The sequence below is a fragment of the Scyliorhinus torazame genome, chromosome 1, assembly GCF_047496885.1.
Source record: "Scyliorhinus torazame isolate Kashiwa2021f chromosome 1, sScyTor2.1, whole genome shotgun sequence".
NCBI lineage: Eukaryota > Metazoa > Chordata > Chondrichthyes > Carcharhiniformes > Scyliorhinidae > Scyliorhinus > Scyliorhinus torazame.
In genome coordinates, this window is record NC_092707.1 from 92,108,820 (window position 1) to 92,128,828 (window position 20,009).

At 47.4% G+C, this 20,009-nt stretch overlaps 2 protein-coding genes across 6 annotated transcripts in view; one reads left to right on the forward strand and one right to left on the reverse strand.

Annotated features, from left to right (window-relative positions):
• The window catches only part of LOC140409832 (uncharacterized), a 53,668-nt gene that overhangs the window by 20,472 nt on the left and 13,187 nt on the right, over positions 1-20,009 (forward strand). For all 4 annotated transcript variants that reach the window (XM_072498005.1, XM_072498006.1, XM_072498007.1 and 1 more), the window contains 2 exons: positions 9,983-10,200; positions 10,569-10,639. In XM_072498005.1, coding sequence (XP_072354106.1) covers positions 9,983-10,200; positions 10,569-10,639 — 289 coding nt within the window. The remainder of the gene's footprint in view (positions 1-9,982; positions 10,201-10,568; positions 10,640-20,009) is intronic.
• Positions 6,021-20,009, reverse strand: part of sirt4 (sirtuin 4) — a 61,841-nt gene continuing 47,852 nt past the window's right edge. Inside the window, exon 4 of one of the 2 annotated variants that reach the window (XM_072498011.1) lies at positions 6,021-6,636. The gene's annotated coding sequence lies outside the window, so the exon portion shown is untranslated. The other variant, XM_072498012.1, reaches the window with a different exon arrangement.

The window sequence follows — 20,009 nt, forward strand, 5'->3', positions numbered from 1 at the left end:
TTATATTCTGTAAGGTAAGAGGGGATGGAGGCTAGGGCAGTTGCATGCTCCTCCTGTAGGATACGGGTGGTGAGGGATACCACCGGTGTCCCCGCTGACTATACCTGCAGGAAGTGCACCCAACTCCAGCTCCTCAGAGACTGTGTTAGGGAACTGGAGCTGCAGCTGGATGAACTTGGGATAATCCGGGAGGCAGAGGGGGTGATTGAGAAGAGTTACAGGGAGGTAACCACACCCAAGCTCCAGGATAAGAGTAGCTGGGTTACAGTCAGGGGAAAGAAAACAAACCGGCATCAGGGCAGGGATCCCTCATGGCCATTCCCCTTCAAAACAAGTATACCGTTTTGGATGCTGTTGGGGGGGGGATGACCTACCGGGGAAAGGCCCTAGCGGCCAGGTCTCTGGCACTGAGTCTGGCTCTGGGGCTCAGAAGGGAAGGGGGGAGAATAGAAAAGCAATAGTAATAGGAGATTCAATGGTTAGGGGAATAGATAGGAGATTCTGTGGTCGCGAGCGAGACTCCCGGAAGGTATGTTGCCTCCCGGGTGCCAGGGCCAGGGATGTCTCGGATCGTGTCTTCAGGATCCTTAAGTGGGAAGGGGAGCAGCCAGAAGTCGTGGTGCACATTGGTTACCAACAATGTAGGTAGGAAAAGGGGTGTGGAGGTAATAAACGAGTTTAGAGGGTTAGGCTGGAAGTTAAAAGCCAGGACAGACAAAGTTGGCATCTCTGGTTTGTTGCCGGTGCTACATGATAGCGAGGCTAGGAATAGGGAGAGAGTGAGGTTGAACACGTGGCTGCAGGAATGGTATAGGAGGGAGGGCTTCAGGTATTTGGATAATTGGAGCGCATTCTGGGAAAGGTGGGACCTGTACAAGCAGCACAGGTTGCATCTGAACCAGAGGGGCACCAATATCCTGGGAGGGAGGTTTTCTAGTACTCTTCGGGAGGGTTTAAACTAATTTGGCAGGTGAATGGCAACCGGATTTGTAGTCCAGCAACTAAGGTAGCCGATATTCAGGACGCCAAAGCATGTAGTGAGGCAGTGGGGAAGGGAACACTGACAAAGGAGAGTACTTGCAGGCACGGAGATGGGCTGAAGTGTGTATACTTCAACGCAAGAAGCATCAGGAATAAGGTGGGTGAACTTAAGGCATGGATCGGTGCTTGGGACTACGATGTGGTGGCTATCACGGAAACTTGGCTAGAAGAGGGGCAGAAATGGTTGTTGGAGGTTCCTGGTTATAGATGTTTCAATAGGATTAGGGTGGGTGGTAAAAGAGGTGGGGGGGGGGGGGTGGCATTGTTAATTAGAGATAGTATAACAGCTGCAGAAAGGCAATTCGAGGAGGATCTGCCTATTGAGGTGGTATGGGTTGAAGTCAGAAATAGGAAAGGAGCAGTCACCTTGTTGGGAGTTTTCTATAGGCCCTCCAATAGCAGCAGAGATGTGGAGGAACAGATTGGGAAACAGATTTTGGAAAGGTGCAGAAGTCACAGGGTAGTAGTCATGGGTGACTTCAACTTCCCAAATATTGAGTGGAAACTCTTTAGATCAAATAGTTTGGATGGGGTGATGTTTGTGCAGTGTGTCCAGGAAGCTTTTCTAACACAGTATGTAGATTGTCCGACCAGAGGGGAGGCCTTATTGGATTTGGTACTTGGTAATGAACCAGGGCAAGTGATAGATTTGTTTAGTGGGGGAGCATTTTGGAGATAGTGACCACAATTCTGTGACTTTCATTTTAGTAATGGAGAGGGTTAGTGCGTGCAACAGGGCAAGGTTTACAATTGGGGGAAGGGGAAATACGATGTTGTCAGACAAGAATTGAAGTGCATAAGTTGGGAACATAGGCTGTCAGGGAAGGACACAAGTGAATTGTGGAACTTGTTCAAGGAACAGATACTACGTGTCCTTGATATGTATGTCCCTGTCAGGCAGGGAAGAGATAGTCGAGTGAGGGAACCAAACCATGGTTGACCAGAGAGGTTGAATGTCTTGTTAAGAAGAAGGAGACTTCTGTAGGCTGAGGAAACAAGGTTCAGACAGGACGCTGGAGGAATACAAGATAGCCAGGAGGGAACTGAAGAAAGGGATTAGGAAAGCTAAGAGAGGGCATGAAAAATCTTTGGCGGGTAGGATCAAGGAAAACCCCAAGACTTTTACACATATGTGAGAAATATGAGAATGACTAGAGCGAGGATAGGTCCAATCAAGGACAGTAGCAGGAGATTGTGTATTGAGTCTGAAGAGATGGGAGAGGTCTTGAACGAGTACATTTCTTCAGTATTTATGAATGAGAGGGGCCATATTGTTGGAGAGGACAGTGTGAAACAGACTGGTAAGCTCGAGGAGATACTTGTTCGGAAGGAAGATCTGTTGGGCATTTTGAAAACTTGAGGATAGACAAGTCCCCCGGGCCTGACGGGATATATCCAAGGGTTCTATGGGAATCAAGAGACGAAATTGCAGAGCCTTTGGCAATGATCTTTTCGTCCTCACTGTCAACAGGGGTGGTACCAGGGGATTGGAGAGTGGCGAATGTCGTGCCCCTGTTCAAAAAAGGAATAGGGATAACCCTGGGAATTATAGGCCAGTTAGTCTTACTTCGGTGGTAGGCAAAGTAATGGAAAGGGTACTGAGGGATAGGATTTCTGAGCATCTGGAAAGACACTGCTTGATTAGCGATAGTCAGCACAGATTTGTGAGGGGTAGGTCTTGCCTCACAAGTCTTATTGAATTCTTTGAGGAGGTGACCAAGCATGTGGATGAAGGTAAAGCAGTGGATGTAGTGTACATGGATTTTAGTAAGGCATTTGATAAGGTTTCCCAGGTAGGCTAATGCAGAAAGTAAGGAGGCATGGGATAGTGGGAAATTTGGCCAGTTGGATAACAAACTGGCTAACTGATAGAAGTCAGAGGATGGTGGTGGATGGCAAATATTCAGCCTGGAGCCCAGTTACCAGTGGCGTACCACAGGGATCAGTTCTGGGTCCTCTGTTGTTTGTGATTTTCATTCATGACTTGGATGAGGGAGTTGAAGGGTGGGTCAGTAAATTTGCAGACGATACGATACGATTGGTGGAGTTGTGGATAGTAAGGAGGGCTGTTGTCGGCTGCAAAGAGACATAGATAGGATGCAGAGCTGGGCTGAGAAGTAGCAGATGGAGTTTAACCCTGAAAGGTGTGAGGTGGGAATATATGAATAGGATGGGAATAGAAGGATACGGACCCAGGAAGTGTAGAAGATTGTAGTTTAGTCGGGCAGTATGGTCGGCACGGGCTTGGAGGGCCGAAGGGCCTGTTCCTGTGCTGTACATTTCTTTGTTCTTTGTTCTTTGTTGTCCATTTTGGAAGGACAAATATGAATGCGGAATACAGGGTTAACAGTAGGGTTCTTGGTTATGTGGAGGAGCAGAGAAATCTTGGGGTCTATGTTCATAGATCTTTGAAAGGTGCCACTCAAGTGGATAGAGCTGTGAAGAAGGCCTATGGTGTGCTAGCGTTCATTAACAGAGGGATTGAATTTAAGAGCCGTGAGGTGATGATGCAGCTGTACAAAACCTTGGTTCGGCCACATTTGGAGTACTGTGTGCAGTTCTAGTCGCCTCATTTTAGGATGTGGAAGCTTTGGAAAAGGTGCAAAGGAGATTTACCAGAATGTTGCCTGTAATGGAGAGTAGGTCTTACGAGGAAAGGTGGAGGGTGCTAGGCCTTTTCTCATTAGAACGGAGAAGGATGAGGGGCGACTTGATAGAGGTTTATAAGATGATCAGGGGAATAGATAGAGTAGACAGTCAGAGACTTTTTCCCCAGGTGGAACAAACCATTACAAGGGGACATAAATATAAGTTGAATGGTGGAAGATATAGGGGGGATGTCAGAGGTAGGTTCTTTACCCAGAGAGTAGTGGGGGCATGGAATGCACTGCCTGTGGAAGTAGTTGAATCGGAAACATACGGGACCTTCAAGCGGTTATTGGATAGGTACATGGATTACGGTAGAATGATGGGGTGTAGATTAATTTGTTCTTCAGCGAGGACAAAAGTTCGGCACAACATCGTGGGCCGAAGGGCCTGTTCTGTGCTGGCCGAAGGGCCTGTTCTGTGCTGTATTTTTCTATGTTCTAAAACCCTCTAAGCTTCGGGCATGCCCAAAACACGTGGCCATGATTTTCTGGGCTTCCCGCACATCTCGCACACCTATCCTTTACCCTGAAAAACTTGCTCATCCTAGCCATTGTCATGTGTGCCCGGTGGATTACCTTAAATTGTATCAGGCTGAGCCTGGCGCACAAAGAGGTATTAACCCTGCTTGGGGCATCCGCCCATAGACCCGCCTCTATCTCTCCTCCTCGCTTGTCCTCCCACTTGCCCTTAAGCTCCTCCACCGGAGTTTCCTCCGCCTCCGAAAGCACCTGGTAAATATCCGATACCTTCCCCTCTCCCACCCAGGTACTGGAAACTACTCTATCCGGTATCCCCCGTGGAGGCAGCAGCGGAAAGGCCGGCACCTGTTTTATTTAATTTAAATTTATCCTCCAAAGCTTTCAAGCTGGGAAAACTCCCATCTATAAATAGATTCCCCATCCTTCTAATTCCTGCCCTCTGCCAACTCCGGAACTCTATACCCATCCTATCCATGTATTTGTTGAGATGACTTTTGAACGCCGTTAATGTATCTGCTTCCACAACCTCACCTGGCAACGTGTTCCAGGCACTCCCCACCTGTGTATTAAAAAAATAATAAAAACCTGCCTCGTACATCTCCCCTAAACCTTGCCCCATGGACCTTAAATCTGTGCCCCATGGTGACTGACCCTTCCACCTGGGAAAGAGTGCCTGCCCATCCACTCTATCCATGCCCCTCATAATCTTGTAGACCTCTATCAGGTCACCCCGCAACCTCCATCGTTCTAATGAAAACAGTCGGAGTCTATTCAGCCTCTCCACATAGCTAGCACTCTCCAGACCAGGCAACATCCTGGTAAATCTCCTCTGCACCCTCTCCAAAGCCTCCACATCCTTGTTAGTATGGTGACCAGAATTGTGCGCAATATTTCAAGTGCGGCCGTACCCAGGTTCTATACAACTGGGGCATGACTTGCCAGATTTTATACTCTATGCCCCATCCAATGAAGGCAAGCATTCCATATGCTTTCTTGACTACCTTATCCACTTGTGTTGCCATTTCAAAGATCTGTGGAGCTGCACGCCCAGATCTCTCTGACTTTCTATATTCCTAAAAGTTTTGCCATTTACTGTATATAATAAAATGCATTAACCTCACATTTGTCTGGATTAAACTCCATTTGCCATTTCTTCTGGATTAAACTCCATTTGCAATTTGCCTCCTTGTTCACTGTAGCGATTCTATAATTGTTACGATAGTTCACTGGGTGTGGACCCCCAATTTGTTGCCCTCCGTCCAGTCTGTGGGAAATAGCTTGTTACGAGCCCCAATTTGTTGTTGTTCCAGACAGGATACCCCCAAATTGATATGCCCCTGGATGAGGTGGGATGAATTGACTCACGTTCTTCATTCAACCCTCTTCGGTTGCTTGCAACAAGCTTAATTTTCAAAAGGATTCCTTCCTTTGTGGATACATTTTCCCAGTACAAATGCATTTTAAAAGGAGCCAATTTATCCAGGCTTTCTTGAGTTAAAGAGTGAGTTTATTAGTCACTAATTGCAAGAGGAAAATAATAAAATGCAACATACGTCCACAGATTAGAAATGAGAAGTGAAAAGTTTTCGTTACCTGGGTATACAGGTGGCCAGGAAATGGGATGCCCTGCACAGGCTCAACCTGACCCAGTTGGTGGAGCAAATGGAAGGGGACTTTAAAAGGTGGGACATGCTCCCGCTGTCGCTGGCAGGGAGGGTGCAGACCGTGAAAATGACTGTCCTCCCAGATTTTTGTTTGTCTTTCAGTGCCTCCCCATCTTCACCCCTAAGGCCTTTTTTAAACGGGTGAGTAGGATCATTTCGGGCTTCAATTCACTACAAGACGATGAGAACGAGTGAACATAGGCTTTATTATCCAAGAACTTCCCTGCCTGTGACTGCTGTAACAATGAGTGCCGCCCACAGGCGACAGGTACATTCACCAAATTCACCCCTTGTTAAAAATGAAGTCCAGCGGGGGTGAAGTGGGGTCATCATGCGTTCAGTCAGTCTGGAGGCCGGATTGTTCTTTTGGACCTCCTCAGCTCCGGCGGTGCGGCGGGTACGGGCGTTGTAGTTGTTGACTCCGAAAGCGTGTTGTCTGGAGCTTCGGTCCGGCGTGTCGGTGATGGTTGAGGGATGGGGGTAGGCAGGGGGGTGGTGGATGGTGGCAGTGTAGGCGCGGGACAGTACAGGAGCCCCAGGGGGGTGTTCGGGATTTGGGAGATGGTGGTAGGCGGTGGGGAGGGGCCGCGTTGAAATGGGAACCAGCAGGCGCCAGGTCCTGGAGGGAAACCGTATCTTGCCATCCGTCTTGGTACGCGACGTAGGCATATTGGAGGTTGGCGTGCAGCAGCTGGACCCTCTCAACCAGGGGGTCGGTCTTATGGCTCCTCGTATGCTTCCGGAGAAGGACAGGTCCCGGAGTTGTCAGCCAGGATGGAAGCGAGACTCCGGAGATGGACTTCCTAGGGAAGACAAACAAACGGTCGTGAGGGTTCTCGTTCGTGGCTGTGCAGAGGAGCGATCTAATGGAGTGGAGCGCGTCGGGGAGGACCTCCTGCCAACGGGGAATCTGGAGACTTCTAGACCGAAGGGCAAGGAGAACGGCCTTCCATACCGTCGCGTTCTCCCTCGCCACCTGCCCGTTTCCCTGCGGGTTGTAGCTCGTAGTCCTGCTCGAGGCGATGCACTTACTGAGCAGGTACTGACGCAGCTCATCGCTCATGAAAGAGATGCCCCGGTCACTGTGAATGTATGCAGGGAAACGAAACCGGGTGAAAATGCTGTTGGCTGATATCACATTCTGAGTCCGGTTTCACTGATGGCACCCAGTTTTACTTCTCCATTACTTCTTTTACCCTCTTGATTGTTTCTCTGGCATCAGCTTGCCTGCCTGCAAGTTTTGAATAGGTCACAGTTTACTCCATCTCAACATGGGAAAGACACCTCAAATATGGCCCCCAGGAGACTGGGCTCCAAGTCTACCAGCACATGATGCTGAAAAATGACCTCCAAAATGTCTCCACCTTCGGGCTGGACCAGAACATATGTACATGATTGGTTGGGCCCAGGGGCAGCACGGTGGCGCAGTGGTTAGCACTCTGCCTCACGGTGCCGAAGTCCCAGGTTTGATCCCGGCTCTGGATCACTGTCCATGTGGAGCTTGCACATTCTCCCCGTGTTTATGTGGGTTTCGCCCCCACAACCTAAAGATGTGCAGGGTGGGTGGATTGGCCACGCTAAATTGCCCCTTAATTGGAAAAAATGAATTGGGTACTCTAAATTTCTAATTTTTAAAAAAATGATTGGCTCGACCCCTCCACCGCTCGGAAATGTCCTCGACACGTGTGCCAGGCTCAGCCTGATACAATTTATGGTGGTCCACAGAGCGCACTTGACAGGGGCGAGGTTGAGTAAGTTCTTTGGGGTAGAGGACAGATGGGGAAGGTGCTCCGGGAGCCCGGCGAACCATGTCCATATGTTTTGGTCATGCCCGGCACTGGAGGGGTTCTGGAGGGGAGTGGCGGGAGCAATATCCCAGGTGGTGAAAGTCCGGGTCAAGCCAAGCTGGGGCTAGCAATATTTGGAGTAGTGGACGAACCGGGAGTGCAGGAGGCGAAAGAGGCCGGCATTCTGGCTTTTGCGTCCCTAGTAGCCCGGCGAAGGATCTTGCTAATGTGGAAGGAGGCGAAGCCCCCCAGCCTGGAGGCCTGGATAAATGATATGGCTGGGTTCATAAAGTTGGAGAGGATTAAGTTCGCCTTGAGAGGGTCTGCGCAGGGGTTCTACAGGCGGTGGCAACCGTTCCCAGACTATCTCGCAGAGCGTTAGAGGAAGGTCGGTCAGCAGCAGCAACCCAGGGGGGGGGTGGAGGGGTGGGGGGGACGTGAGGGGGGGGGAGGGGGGGTGGGGGAGGGGTGGGGGGGACGTCCTGAGGTGGGGGGGGACGTCCTGGGGGGGGGGGGGGAGGGAAGGGGGGACTGCCTGGGAGGGTGGATGAGCAAGAGATAACATGAAGGGTTAGGGAAACTGGCACGTACGGGTGAGGGCCAGTGTACAAAGCTGTGTAAATATATCATTTTGCCATGTATATATCTTGCTCTGCGCGATTTCCCGTTTTTTTTTGGGGGGGGGGGTTTCTGTTTGTTTTGTTTTTGTTACGGGGGGGGGGGTTATTGTTTGTAAGGGAGAAAAATTGTGTTAAAAAACTTTAATAAATATATTTTTTTTTAAAAAGGAAATGTCCTCCACCCCCTCAAACAATCGGCTCATCCTCGCTACCCCAGCCTCGCACACGTGGTTGAGGCATTCACCCTCTGCAACACCTCACACCACAACCTCCTCCAGCACCACCCCAGCTCCTCCTCTCACTTGGCTTTAACCCCCTCCAGTGATGCCATATCCTCCTCAAAATCCTCCCATAAATCACCGAGATGACCCCTCCCTCCAACTCTTATCACCGACAACATCCCCTCCAACAGTGAGGAGGGCAATGTCACCGGAAACGTCAGGAAAACCTTCCTTGCAAAGTCCCGCACCTGTATATACCTAAAGGCCTCCTCCCGCAGAATGTTCTTGGCTTTCATGCTCCATGTTCTATCCATCACCAAGGCTCCAACATCTCTGTTCCTGTACCTACCTGCTCTCACCCTTGCACATGCTTTTGCCACCTTAGACTTGACTGTGCTAATCTTTTCTTTGGGTTGCTCCTTAACTCCAATCACCTCCACCCTCAGTGTCTTATCCTGGCTGCCTATCCTCTAACCGCATTAAATTCAAAATCAATATCCTTGTCCATAAACCCGCCAGTGGATAATCCCCCAACATATCATCCATCACACGAACCTGCCTCCCTCCGTTGACTCCATCTACACCTCCCGCTGCCTGGGAAAAGCGAGCAGCATAATCAAAGACCCCTCCCACCCGGTTTAATCACTCTTCCAACTTCTTCCATCGGGCAGGAGATACAAAAGTCTGAGAACACGCACGAACAGACTCAAAAACAGCTTCTTCCCCGCTGTTACCGGACTCCTAAACAATCCTCTTATGGACTGACCTCATTAACACTACACCCCTGTATGCTTCACCTGATGCTGATGTTATGTAGTTACATTGTGTACCTTGTGTTGCCCTATTATGTATTTTCTTTTATTTCATTTTCTTTTCTTGTACTTAATGATCTGTTGAGCTGCTTGCAGAAAAATACTTTTCACTGTACCTCGGTACACGTGACAATAAACAAATCCAAATCTTTGGTGTTCCTGCCCATATACTTTCCCAAACCTTTCTAAACCCTGGCCTTCTCACCACCTGTAAGATTTGTGGCAGATTATTTTGCCATCTCAATCTTGCACTTCAGAACTCCTTAACATTTTGGGATTTTCAGCATTTGGGAATGAGTTATGTCTTATAGTTGGGTTTTAAAACAAAGTCACTTTGCAGACATTGAAGATGTGCACTAAAGCCAGACAGGCCACATGGTGGAGCTGATGAGAATCAGTTGATTCATCCCGGGCTCTCGGCTCTTAAATCCCATTATGTTCACTATTTATTTTAAGAGCTGATAATGGTGTCTTTGCCCACATCGCAAAGGAAGGCAAGACAAGTCCTGGTATGATTGACAAGTCTATTGGCGAGTCACTGAATGAATATGGAATGATCTAGAAAGAATCTGCAGCAGAAGGATGCTCAATTCCCATCTTCAAATCTCTGCAAACGTTCATTAAAATTATGCAAAATTCAAAAGTTGTGTTAATTGCTTTGTGCATTGGTTGAACATCACGTGTTCTTTGTGATATTTATGCTTTCTAGAGTCTAAAAGTAATGCACAAAGGACCTCCAAGCGACTGGCTGAAAAGAGGCAGAAGGAGCAGGGGAAGGCTTCTACCAGTGCAAGTTCCTCACTATCTTCAGCTGCTGCCATCCCTCCTCCTCCTCCTCCTCCACCACCACCACTGCCACCACCCCTTCCATCTTCCAGTAATCTGGTGCTTAAAACCCCTCTGAAAGACAAGTCCAACCTTCACGCAGTAAGTAATCAGCCTCAATGAAGCAAACACCATGGGAGCATAATCGGCCTCAAAAGACAATTCACTGGGAGTGGATGGAGTGATGAGTTTGATGCCTGCTTTTATTTTGTGTGGGGAGGGATGGGGTTGGGAGTGAAGAAGGAGGATATGACCAAACAGAAAGCAGTAGGGAGGATAGTACACATAGCCAGTAGCAGCGAGGAAACCCTGTGTTTTGACTTTTGAAAGAAAAGACTTGTATTTATATAGCATCTTTCAAAACCTTAGGAGGCACTTTGCAACCAAGTACTTTTGAAGTGTGGCTATTGTAAGAAATGCAGCAGCTAATTTGAGCATAGCAAATTTGAAACCTATTCCCTGTGTTGCAGAGAGAAGCAGTGGCGACCCCAGATCTGCTGGAGAGTTATGGACTGGCCAGGTTGAATCGACGTTGTAAAAGGTGAGATGGTGGTGCATTTAATTTAAAGCAGGCTTTTTAAAAGTTGTAATTTAATCGTATGTTTTGCTCGCCTTTCTAACAATCTTTTTCCGTTTGCCTTATGGTAAGATGTTTGTTGTATCATTGATGAGGACACCGAGCACTCGTGACTGAAAGCTCCACTCCAGTGATAGTGTAGCAACTAGGTATTTCAGTTGTTTTCATTTGTGAGCATGTTCCATCCAGCCTTTAAGTATAGGTGTAGATTTTAAGGTGGCTGCATTTTTTCACATCACAAGTTTCCAATAATAGGAAAGCTTGGTGCTCTGATTTCGAGTTCATCCACCAATAAGTGCGGTTGTGTGTCAGTGAAAGGCTTTACAGAAGATTACAGAAAAAAAATTAGATTTGGATTCTCTTTTTGTTCAGTAATTTTTAAACTTCTTCATTGTGTTAAGTATTATGGACACCTTGGAAAAAATATTCCTCGAAAAGGGATGGACAAAACTCCTTGAAGGAACTTTCCATGAATATAGTTACCTGTGGTGCATACCAACCGTTGACATCATATGTCCTAGCTTTTTTCTTTAAAAGAAAATGGAGGAAAATTGAGACGTCTAGTATACAAAAACAATGTATTATATTTGTCAAAAAAAGGTATACCACTTTTTGAAGAGGTAACTAAGATAGCGGACAGGGGAATTTCTATGGATGTTATTTATATGGACTTCCAGAAGGCATTTGATAAAGTTCCACACAAGCGACTGTTATCTAAGGTTGCACACAGAGTTGAGGGCAAATTATTGACATGGTTAGAAAATTGGTTGAGTGGCAGGCGACAGAGTGGGAATCATGGGTAAGTACTCTAATTGGCAGAATGTGACCAGTGGTGTACCACCGGGATCTGTCTTGGGGCCTTAATTATTCGGTCATTAATGACTTACATAAGAACTAGGAGCAGGAGTAGGCCATCTGGCCCCTCGAGCCTGCTCCACCATTCAATGAGATCATGGCTGATCTTTTGTGGACTCGGCTCCACTTTCCGGCCCGAACACCATAACCCTTAATCCCTTTATTCTTCAAAAAACTATCTATCTTTATCTTAAAAACATTTAATGAAGGAACCTCTACTGCTTCACTGGGCAAGGAATTCCATAGATTCACAACCCTTTGGGTGAAGAAGTTCCTCCTAAACTCAGTCCTAAATCTACTTCCCCTTATTTTGAGGTTATGCCCCCTAGTTCTGCTTTCACCCGCCAGTGGAAACAATCTGCCCGCATCTAACCTATTTATTCCCTTCATAATCTTATGTGTTTCTATAAGATCCCCCCCTCATCTTTCTAAATTCCAGCGAGTGCAGTTCCAGTCTACTCAACCTCTCCTCATAATCCAACCCCTTCAGCTCTGGGATTAACCTAGTGAATCTCCTCTGCACACCCTCCAGTGCCAGTACGTCCTTTCTCAAGTAAGGAGACCAAAACTGAACACAATACTCCAGGTGTGGCCTCACTAACACCTTATACAATTGCAGCAGAACCTCCCTAGTCTTAAACTCCATCCCTCTAGCAATGAAGGACAAAATTCCATTTGCCTTCTTAATCACCTGTTGCACCTGTAAACCAACTTTTTGCGACTCATGCACTAGCACATCCAGGTCTCTCTGCACAGCAGCATGTTTTAATATTTTATCATTTAAATAATAATCCCTTTTGCTGTTATTCCTACCAAAATGGATAACCTCGCATTTGTCAACGTTGTATTCCATCTGCAAGACCCTAGCCCATTCACTTAGCCTATCCAAATCCCTCTGCAGACTTCCAGTATCCTCTGCACTTTTTGCTTTACCACTCATCTTAGTGTCGTCTGCAAATTTGGACACATTGCCCTTGGTCCCCAACTCCAAATCATCTATGTAAATTGTGAACAATTGTGGGCCCAACACTGATCCCTGAGGGACACCACTAGCTACTGATTGCCAACCAGAGAAACACCCATTAATCCCCACTCTTTGCTTTCTATTAATTAACCAATCCTCTATCCATGCTCCTACTTTCCCCTTAATGCCATGCATCTTTATCTTATGCAACAACCTTTTGTGTGGCACCTTGTCAAAGGCTTTCTGGAAATCCAGATATACCACATCCATTGGCTCCCCGTTATCTACCGCACTGTTAATGTCCTCAAAAAATTCCACTAAATTAGTTAGGCACGACCTGCCCTTTATGAACCCATGCTGCGTCTGCCCAATGGGACAATTTCCATCCAGATGCCTCGCTATTTCTTCCTTGATGATAGATTCCAGCATCTTCCCTACTACCGAAGTTAAGCTCACTGGCCTATAATTACCCGCTTTCTGCCTACCTCCTTTTTTAAACAGTGGTGTCACGTTTGCTAATTTCCAATCCGCCGGGACCACCCCAGAGTCTAGTGAATTTTGGTAAATTATCACTAGTGCATTTGCAATTTCCCTAGCCATCTCTTTTAGCACTCTGGGGATGCATTCCATCAGATCCAGGAGACTTGTCTACCTTTAGCCCCATTAGCTTGCCCATCATTACCTCCTTGGTGATAACAATCCTCTCAAGGTCCTCACCTGTCATAGCCTCATTTCCATCAGTCACTGGCATGTTATTTGTGTCTTCCACTGAAGACCGACCCAAAAAACCTGTTCAGTTCCTCAGACATTTCCTCATCTCCCATTATTAAATCTCCCTTCTCATCCTCTAAAGGACCAATATTTACCTTAACCACTCTTTTTTGTTTCATGTATTTGTAGAAACTTTTACTATCTGTTTTTATATTCTGAGCAAGTTTACTCTCATAATCTATCTTACTCTTCTTTATAGTAGCTTTCTGTTGCCCCTTAAAGATTTCCCAGTCCTCTAGTCTCCCACTGATCTTTGCTACTTTGTATGTTTTTTCCTTCTATTTGATACTCTCCCTTATTTCCTTAGATATCCACGGTCGATTTTCCCTCTTTTTACCGTCCTTCCTTTTTGTTGGTATAAACCTTTGCTGAGCACTGTGAAAAATCACTTGGAAGGTTCTCCACTGTTCCTCAACTGTTTCACCATATAAAGTCTTTGCTCCCAGTCTACCTTAGCTAGTTCTTCTCTCATCCCATTGTATTCTCCTTTGTTTAAGCACAAAACACTAGTGCTTGGTTTTACCTTGTATTTTAAATTCCACCATATTGTGATCGCTCCTTCCGAGAGGATCCCTAACTACAAGATCCTGAATCAATCCTGTCTCATTACACAGGACCAGATCTAGGACCGCTTGTTCCCTTGTAGGTTCCATTACATACTGTTCTAGGAAACTATCGCGGATACATTCTATAAACTCCTCCTCAAGGCTGCCTTGACTGACCTGGTTAAACCAATCAACATGTAGATTAAAATCCCCCATGATAACTGCTGTACCATTTCTACATGCATCTGTTATTTCTTTGTTTATTGCCTGCCCCACCATAATGTTACTATTTGGTGGCCTATAGATTACTCCTATCAGTGACTTTTTCGCCTTACTATTCCTGATTTCCACCCAAATGGATTCAACCTTATCCTCCATAGCACCGATGTCATCCCTTACTGTTGCCCGGATGTCATCCTTAAATAATAGAGCTACACCACCTCCCTTACCATCCACTCTGTCCTTCCGAAAAGTTTGATACCCTCGGATATTTAACTCCCAGTCGTGACCATCCTTTAACCATGTTTCAGTAATGGCCACTAAATCATAGTCATTCACGATGATTTGCGGCATCAACTCATTTACCTTATTCCGAATACTACGAGCATTCAGGTAAAGTACACTTATGTTGGCTTTTTTACCTCTGTTCTGAATCTTAACACCTCGATCAGTAACCTCTCCTAGGTTATATTTCCTCTTAACCTTTCTCCTAATTTTCCTTGTCGTTGAACCCATATCTTCAAGTAATAACCTGCGTCGCTTACCATTAATGTTTTCACTTCCCGTTTTATTTCTTTTAGTATTCCTGGTCCTATTCACTGACCTCCCCTCAGTCACTGTACCTTGTACTATCGCCCTTTTTGATTTTTGACTATGGCTTCTCTGCCTTACACTTTCCCCCTTACTGCCTTTTATTACTGTTTTACTACCTTCCAACTTCCTGCATCGGTTCCCATCCCCCTGCCACATTAATTTAAACTCTCCCCAACAGCTCTAGCAAACCCCCCCCCCCCCCCCCAGGACATCGGTTCCAGTCCTGCCCAGGTGCAGACCGTCCGGTTTGTACTGGTCCCACCTCCCCCAGAACCGGTTCCAATGTCCCAGGAATTTGAGTCCCTCCCTCTTGCACCATGTCTCGAACCACGCATTCATCCTCTCTATCCTGACATTCCTACTCTGACTAGCTCGTGGCACTGGTAGCAATCCTGAGATTACTACCTTTTGAGGTCCTACTTTTTAGTTTAATTCCTAGCTCCCTAAATTCAGCTTGTAGGACCTCGTCCCGTTTTTTACCTATATCGTTGGTGCCTATGTGCACCACGACAGCTAGCTGTTCACCCTTTCTCTCCCCCCCCCCCCCCAGAATGTCCTGCAGCCGCTCCGAGACATCCTTGACCCTTGCACTAGGGAGGCAACATACCATCCTGGAGTCTCGATTACGTCCGCAGAACAGCCTGTCTATTCCCCTTAGAATTGAGTCCCCTATCACTATAGCCCTGCCATTCTTCTTCCTGCCCAGCTGCGCAGCAGAGCCAGCCACGGTGCCATGAACCTGGCTGCTGCTGCCTTCCCCTGGTGAGCCATCTCCCTCAACAGTATCCAAAACGGTATATCTGTTTTGCAGGGAGATGACCGCAGAGGACACCTGCACTGCCTTCCTACTCTTGCTCTGTCTTTTGGTCACCCATTTTCTATCTCCCTCAGTACCTTTCACCTGCGGTGTGACCAACTCGCTAAACGTGCTATCCACGACGTCCTCGGCATCGCGGATGCTCCAAAGTGAGTCCATCCGCAGCTCCAGAGCCGTCAAGCGGTCGAACAGGAGCTGCAACTGGACACACTTCTTGCATGTGAAGGAGCCAGGGACAGTGGACGTGTCCCTGAGCTCCCACGTCGCACACGCGGAGCATGACACGGGTCAGATCTCCTGCCATGTCTTAAACCTTCGGTTAAGTTCAACAACCAATTTCAACAAAAAAAACAACAAAGAAAAGATAAATAAATATACCAATGAAAAGAAACAGAAAAACAGAATCACTACTTACCAGTCATTTACCAGGGATAAAAAGCACTTCCTCCCCACCCAGCTTTGAATTCCCACCTAGATTCAAATTCCCAAACTCACTCTTAGCTGTGTCTCGCTCCTGGCTCTGCCTTCTCTGGCTCACTGGGAGAACTCACTGGGAGTGAGTTTACAAGTTGCTCTTTTTAAACTGTCCTGAATTGACTCCCCTCCCCCACCTGCATTTAGATCAAGGTAGATTTAAGTGACTGACACTTAACTGCCAACCATAAGACTTGGATGATGGCATAATCATGTATCCAAATTTGCTGCTGATAAAAAAAAATTAGGGGGCATTGTAGAAGGTCTGGATGATGGCATAAAATTGCAAGACAATATTGACAGGCTAGGTGAATGAGCAAAATTGTGGTAGATGGAAATCAATATAAGCAAGTGTGAAGTTACCCATTTTGGACCAAAAAAAGGATAGAGCAGGGTACTTTTCAAGTGCAGTGGCTGTCCAAGAGACTTGGCGGGGGGTGGGGGGTCTGGTTTATAAATCCTTAAAATGCCAGGAACAATTTCAGAAAATAATCAAAAAAGATGCTAGCCTTTATATAATAATAATCTCCTGCCGCCTGTTCGGGTACACAGGAGGGAGAATTCAGAATTCTCAGCCGGTACGGGAATTGAACACGCGCTTCTAGCCTTGCTCTGCATTACAAACCAGCTGTCTAGCCCGCTGAGCAAAACCAGCCCTCGCTAGAGGATTGGAGTATAAAGACACAGGGGTTGTGTAGCAGCTTTACAAACCCGGTTAGACCCCACTTGGAGTACTGTGAGCAGTTCTGGATGCCACACTTTAAGGGTATATTGGCCTTGGAGGGAGTACAACATAGGTTTACAGAAATGATACCTGGACTACAGGGGTTAAGTTACGAGGAAACATTACAGAAATTAGGCCTGTTTTAGCTAGAATTTAGAAGGTTATGGGGTAATCGGATCGAAATCTTCAAGATATTAACAGGAAACGACTAGATAAACTACTTCCACTGGTTGGAGATTCTAAAAATAGAGGGCATAGTCTAAAAATTAGGGCCAGACCGTTCAGGAGATGTTATACATAGACATAGAATTTACCATGCAGGAGGCCATTCGGCCCATCGAGTCTGCACGAACCCTTGGAAAGAACACCCCACACCTCCACCCGTTACCCAGTAACCCTATCTAACCTTTTTGGACACTAAGGGCAATTTAGCGTGGCCAATCCACCTAACCTGCACATCTTTGGACTGTGGGAGGAAACCGGAGCACCCGGAGGAAACCCACGCAGACACGGAGATAACGTGCTGACTCCACACAGACAGTGACCCAAGCCGGGAATCAAACCTGGGACCCTGGAGCTGTGAAGCAACAGTGCTAACTCACTGTGCTACTGTGCTGCCCTAGGAAGCACTTCTTCACACAAAGGATTGTAGAGGTTTGGAACTCTCTCTGCACAAACAGCAGTTGAAGTTAGGCCAGTTAATTTTAAATCTGAGATAGATAGATTTTTGTTACGCAATGATATTAAGGGATATGGGCCAAAGGCAGATATATGGAGCATTAGGCCATAGATCAGCCATGATTTCATTGAATGACGGGACAGGCACGAGGGGCTGAATGTCCTACTCTTGTTCCGATGCACCCAGTCACTGTACATTATCAGTATTACTCCATTATCAAAGTTGGACACTAGACCACCATGAGAAATTAACTCTGTTATATTTGAAGGTTCATAAATCTGCTTCTTGTTTTCCATTAGTAAGGTGATAAATTTTCTATTAGAATTTCTTTTTTATATATATATATATATATATATATATATATAGAATTGAGGAACTTATCACGATGCATTCTGCTATACAGAAAGACTGAAATTTTTATTCCTTTTTTTTTAAATTTAGATTACCCAATTCTTTTTTTTTCCCAATTAAGGGGCAATTTAGCGTGGCCAATCCACCTACGCTGCACATCTTTTTGGGTTGTGGGGGTGAGACCCATGCAGACACTGGGAGAATGGGCAGCATGGTGGTGCAGTGGTTAGCACTGCTGCCTCACGGCGCCGAGGAACCTGGTTCGATCCCGGCTCCGGGTCACTGTCCGTGAGGAGTTTGCACATTCTGTCCGTGCCACCCTTGAAATTTCCATTTCCATATGTGAGCTGTAAGTTCACATGGTGAGGATGAGTGTAATCGCCTTGACTGAGCAGATTGTCAAAGTACTGCACAAAAGTTCATTACTGGGCAAGGTTATGCAGCACAAAATTTATTTTCATTTTTTTTAATTAAGGGGCAATTTAACGTGGCCAATCCTCCTACCCTGCACGTCTTTGGGTTGTGGAGGTGAGACCCACGCAGCCACAGGGAGAATGTATAAATTCCACACTGACGGTGACCCAGGGATGGGGTAGAACCCACTTCCTCGGCACAGTGAGTCAGCAGTGCCACCGTGCTGCCCCATAATCAATTTGTAGAAATATTTCAAATGGACAAATAGTGAAGATGTAGGTGACACCATCATTGCAATATATTATTTTATTTTTTTTAAATAATTTTTATTAAAGGTTTTCATAAAATATCAGTAACAAAATGAAAAAGAAACCCAACAGGGTTAAGTACAAAATACAGTCCAGAAAAACAACCCTCCATACCCCCCTCTCCCTACCCCCCCCCCCCCCCCCGTACATAAATAATAAATTAACATTTACACCCCGACTTAATACAACGAGTATATACACCCCCTCAGACCCTCCAGTGTAAATAACAAAAAGAAATATAAAGTGACCTCCCGCCCCCCCCCCCCCCCCCCCAGTTGCTGCTGCCATTGACCAGTGTCTACTGCTCTGCCTGGAAGTCTAAGAACGGTTGCCACCGCCTAAAGAACCCTTGTACCGACCCTCTCAAGGCGAATTTCACCCTCTCCAACTTAATAAACCCCGCCATATCGTTGATCCAGGATTCCACGCTTGGGGGGCCTCTCATCCTTCCACTGAAGAAGAATCCTTCGCCGGGCTACCAGGGACGCAAAGGCCAGAATTCCGGCCTCTTTCGCCTCCTGCACTCCCGGCTCCTCTGCCACCCCAAATATTGCGAGCCCCCAGCCCAGTTTGACCCTGGATCCTACCACCCTCGACACCGTCCTCGCTACGCCCTTCCAAAATTCCTCCAGCGCTGGGCAAGCCCAGAGCATATGGGTGTGGTTCGCTGGGCTCCCTGAGCACCTAACACACCTGTCCTCGCCCCCAAAAAACCGACTCATCCTTGTCCCGGTCATGTGTGCCCTGTGCAGCACCTTAAACTGTATGAGGCTGAGCCTTGCGCACGATGAGGAAGAGTTCACCCTCCCCAGGGCATCTGCCCACGTCCCTTCCTCAGTTTCCTCTCCCAAATCCTCCTCCCACTTACCTTTTACCTCCACCACCGAGGCCTCCTCCTCCTCCTGCATCACCTGGTAAGTTTCCGAGATCTTCCCCACTCTCTCTCCCCCCCCCGAGAAAACCCTGTCCTGTACTGTGTGTGGCCGTAGCCGCGGGAATTCCACCATCTGGCAAACGCCCTTACCTGTAAGTACCTGAAGGTGTTCCCCGGGGGGAGCCAGTACTTCTCCTCCAGCTCACCCAGCCTCGCGAACTTCCCGTCCACAAACAGGTCCCCCAACCTTCGTATCCTTGCCCTGTGCCACCCCGCAAACCCTCCACCTGTTCTTCCCGGGGTGAACCGGTGGTTCCCCCGTAATGGGGTCCCCGCCGAGGCACCCCCCCCCCCCCCCCCCCCCCCCCTGCTGTGCCGCCTCCGCTGTCCCCAAATCTTGAGGGCAGCCACCACCACCGGGCTCGTGGTATACCTCCTTGGAGGGAGCGGCAGCGGCGCCGTTGCCAGCGCCCCCAGACTCTTACCCACACAAGACGCCATCGCCAGCCTCTTCCATGCAGCCCCCTCCATCATCCACTTGCGCACCATCGTCGCATTGGCGGCCCAGTAGTATCCACAGAGGTTGGGCAGCGCCAGCCCCCCCCCCTATCTCTACTCCGCTCCAGAAACACCCTTCTCACCCTCCGAGTCCCTCGCGCCCACACATACCCCATTATACTCCTGTTAACCTGCCTGAAATAAGCCTTCGGGATGAACACGGGGAGGCACTGGAACAGGAACAAAA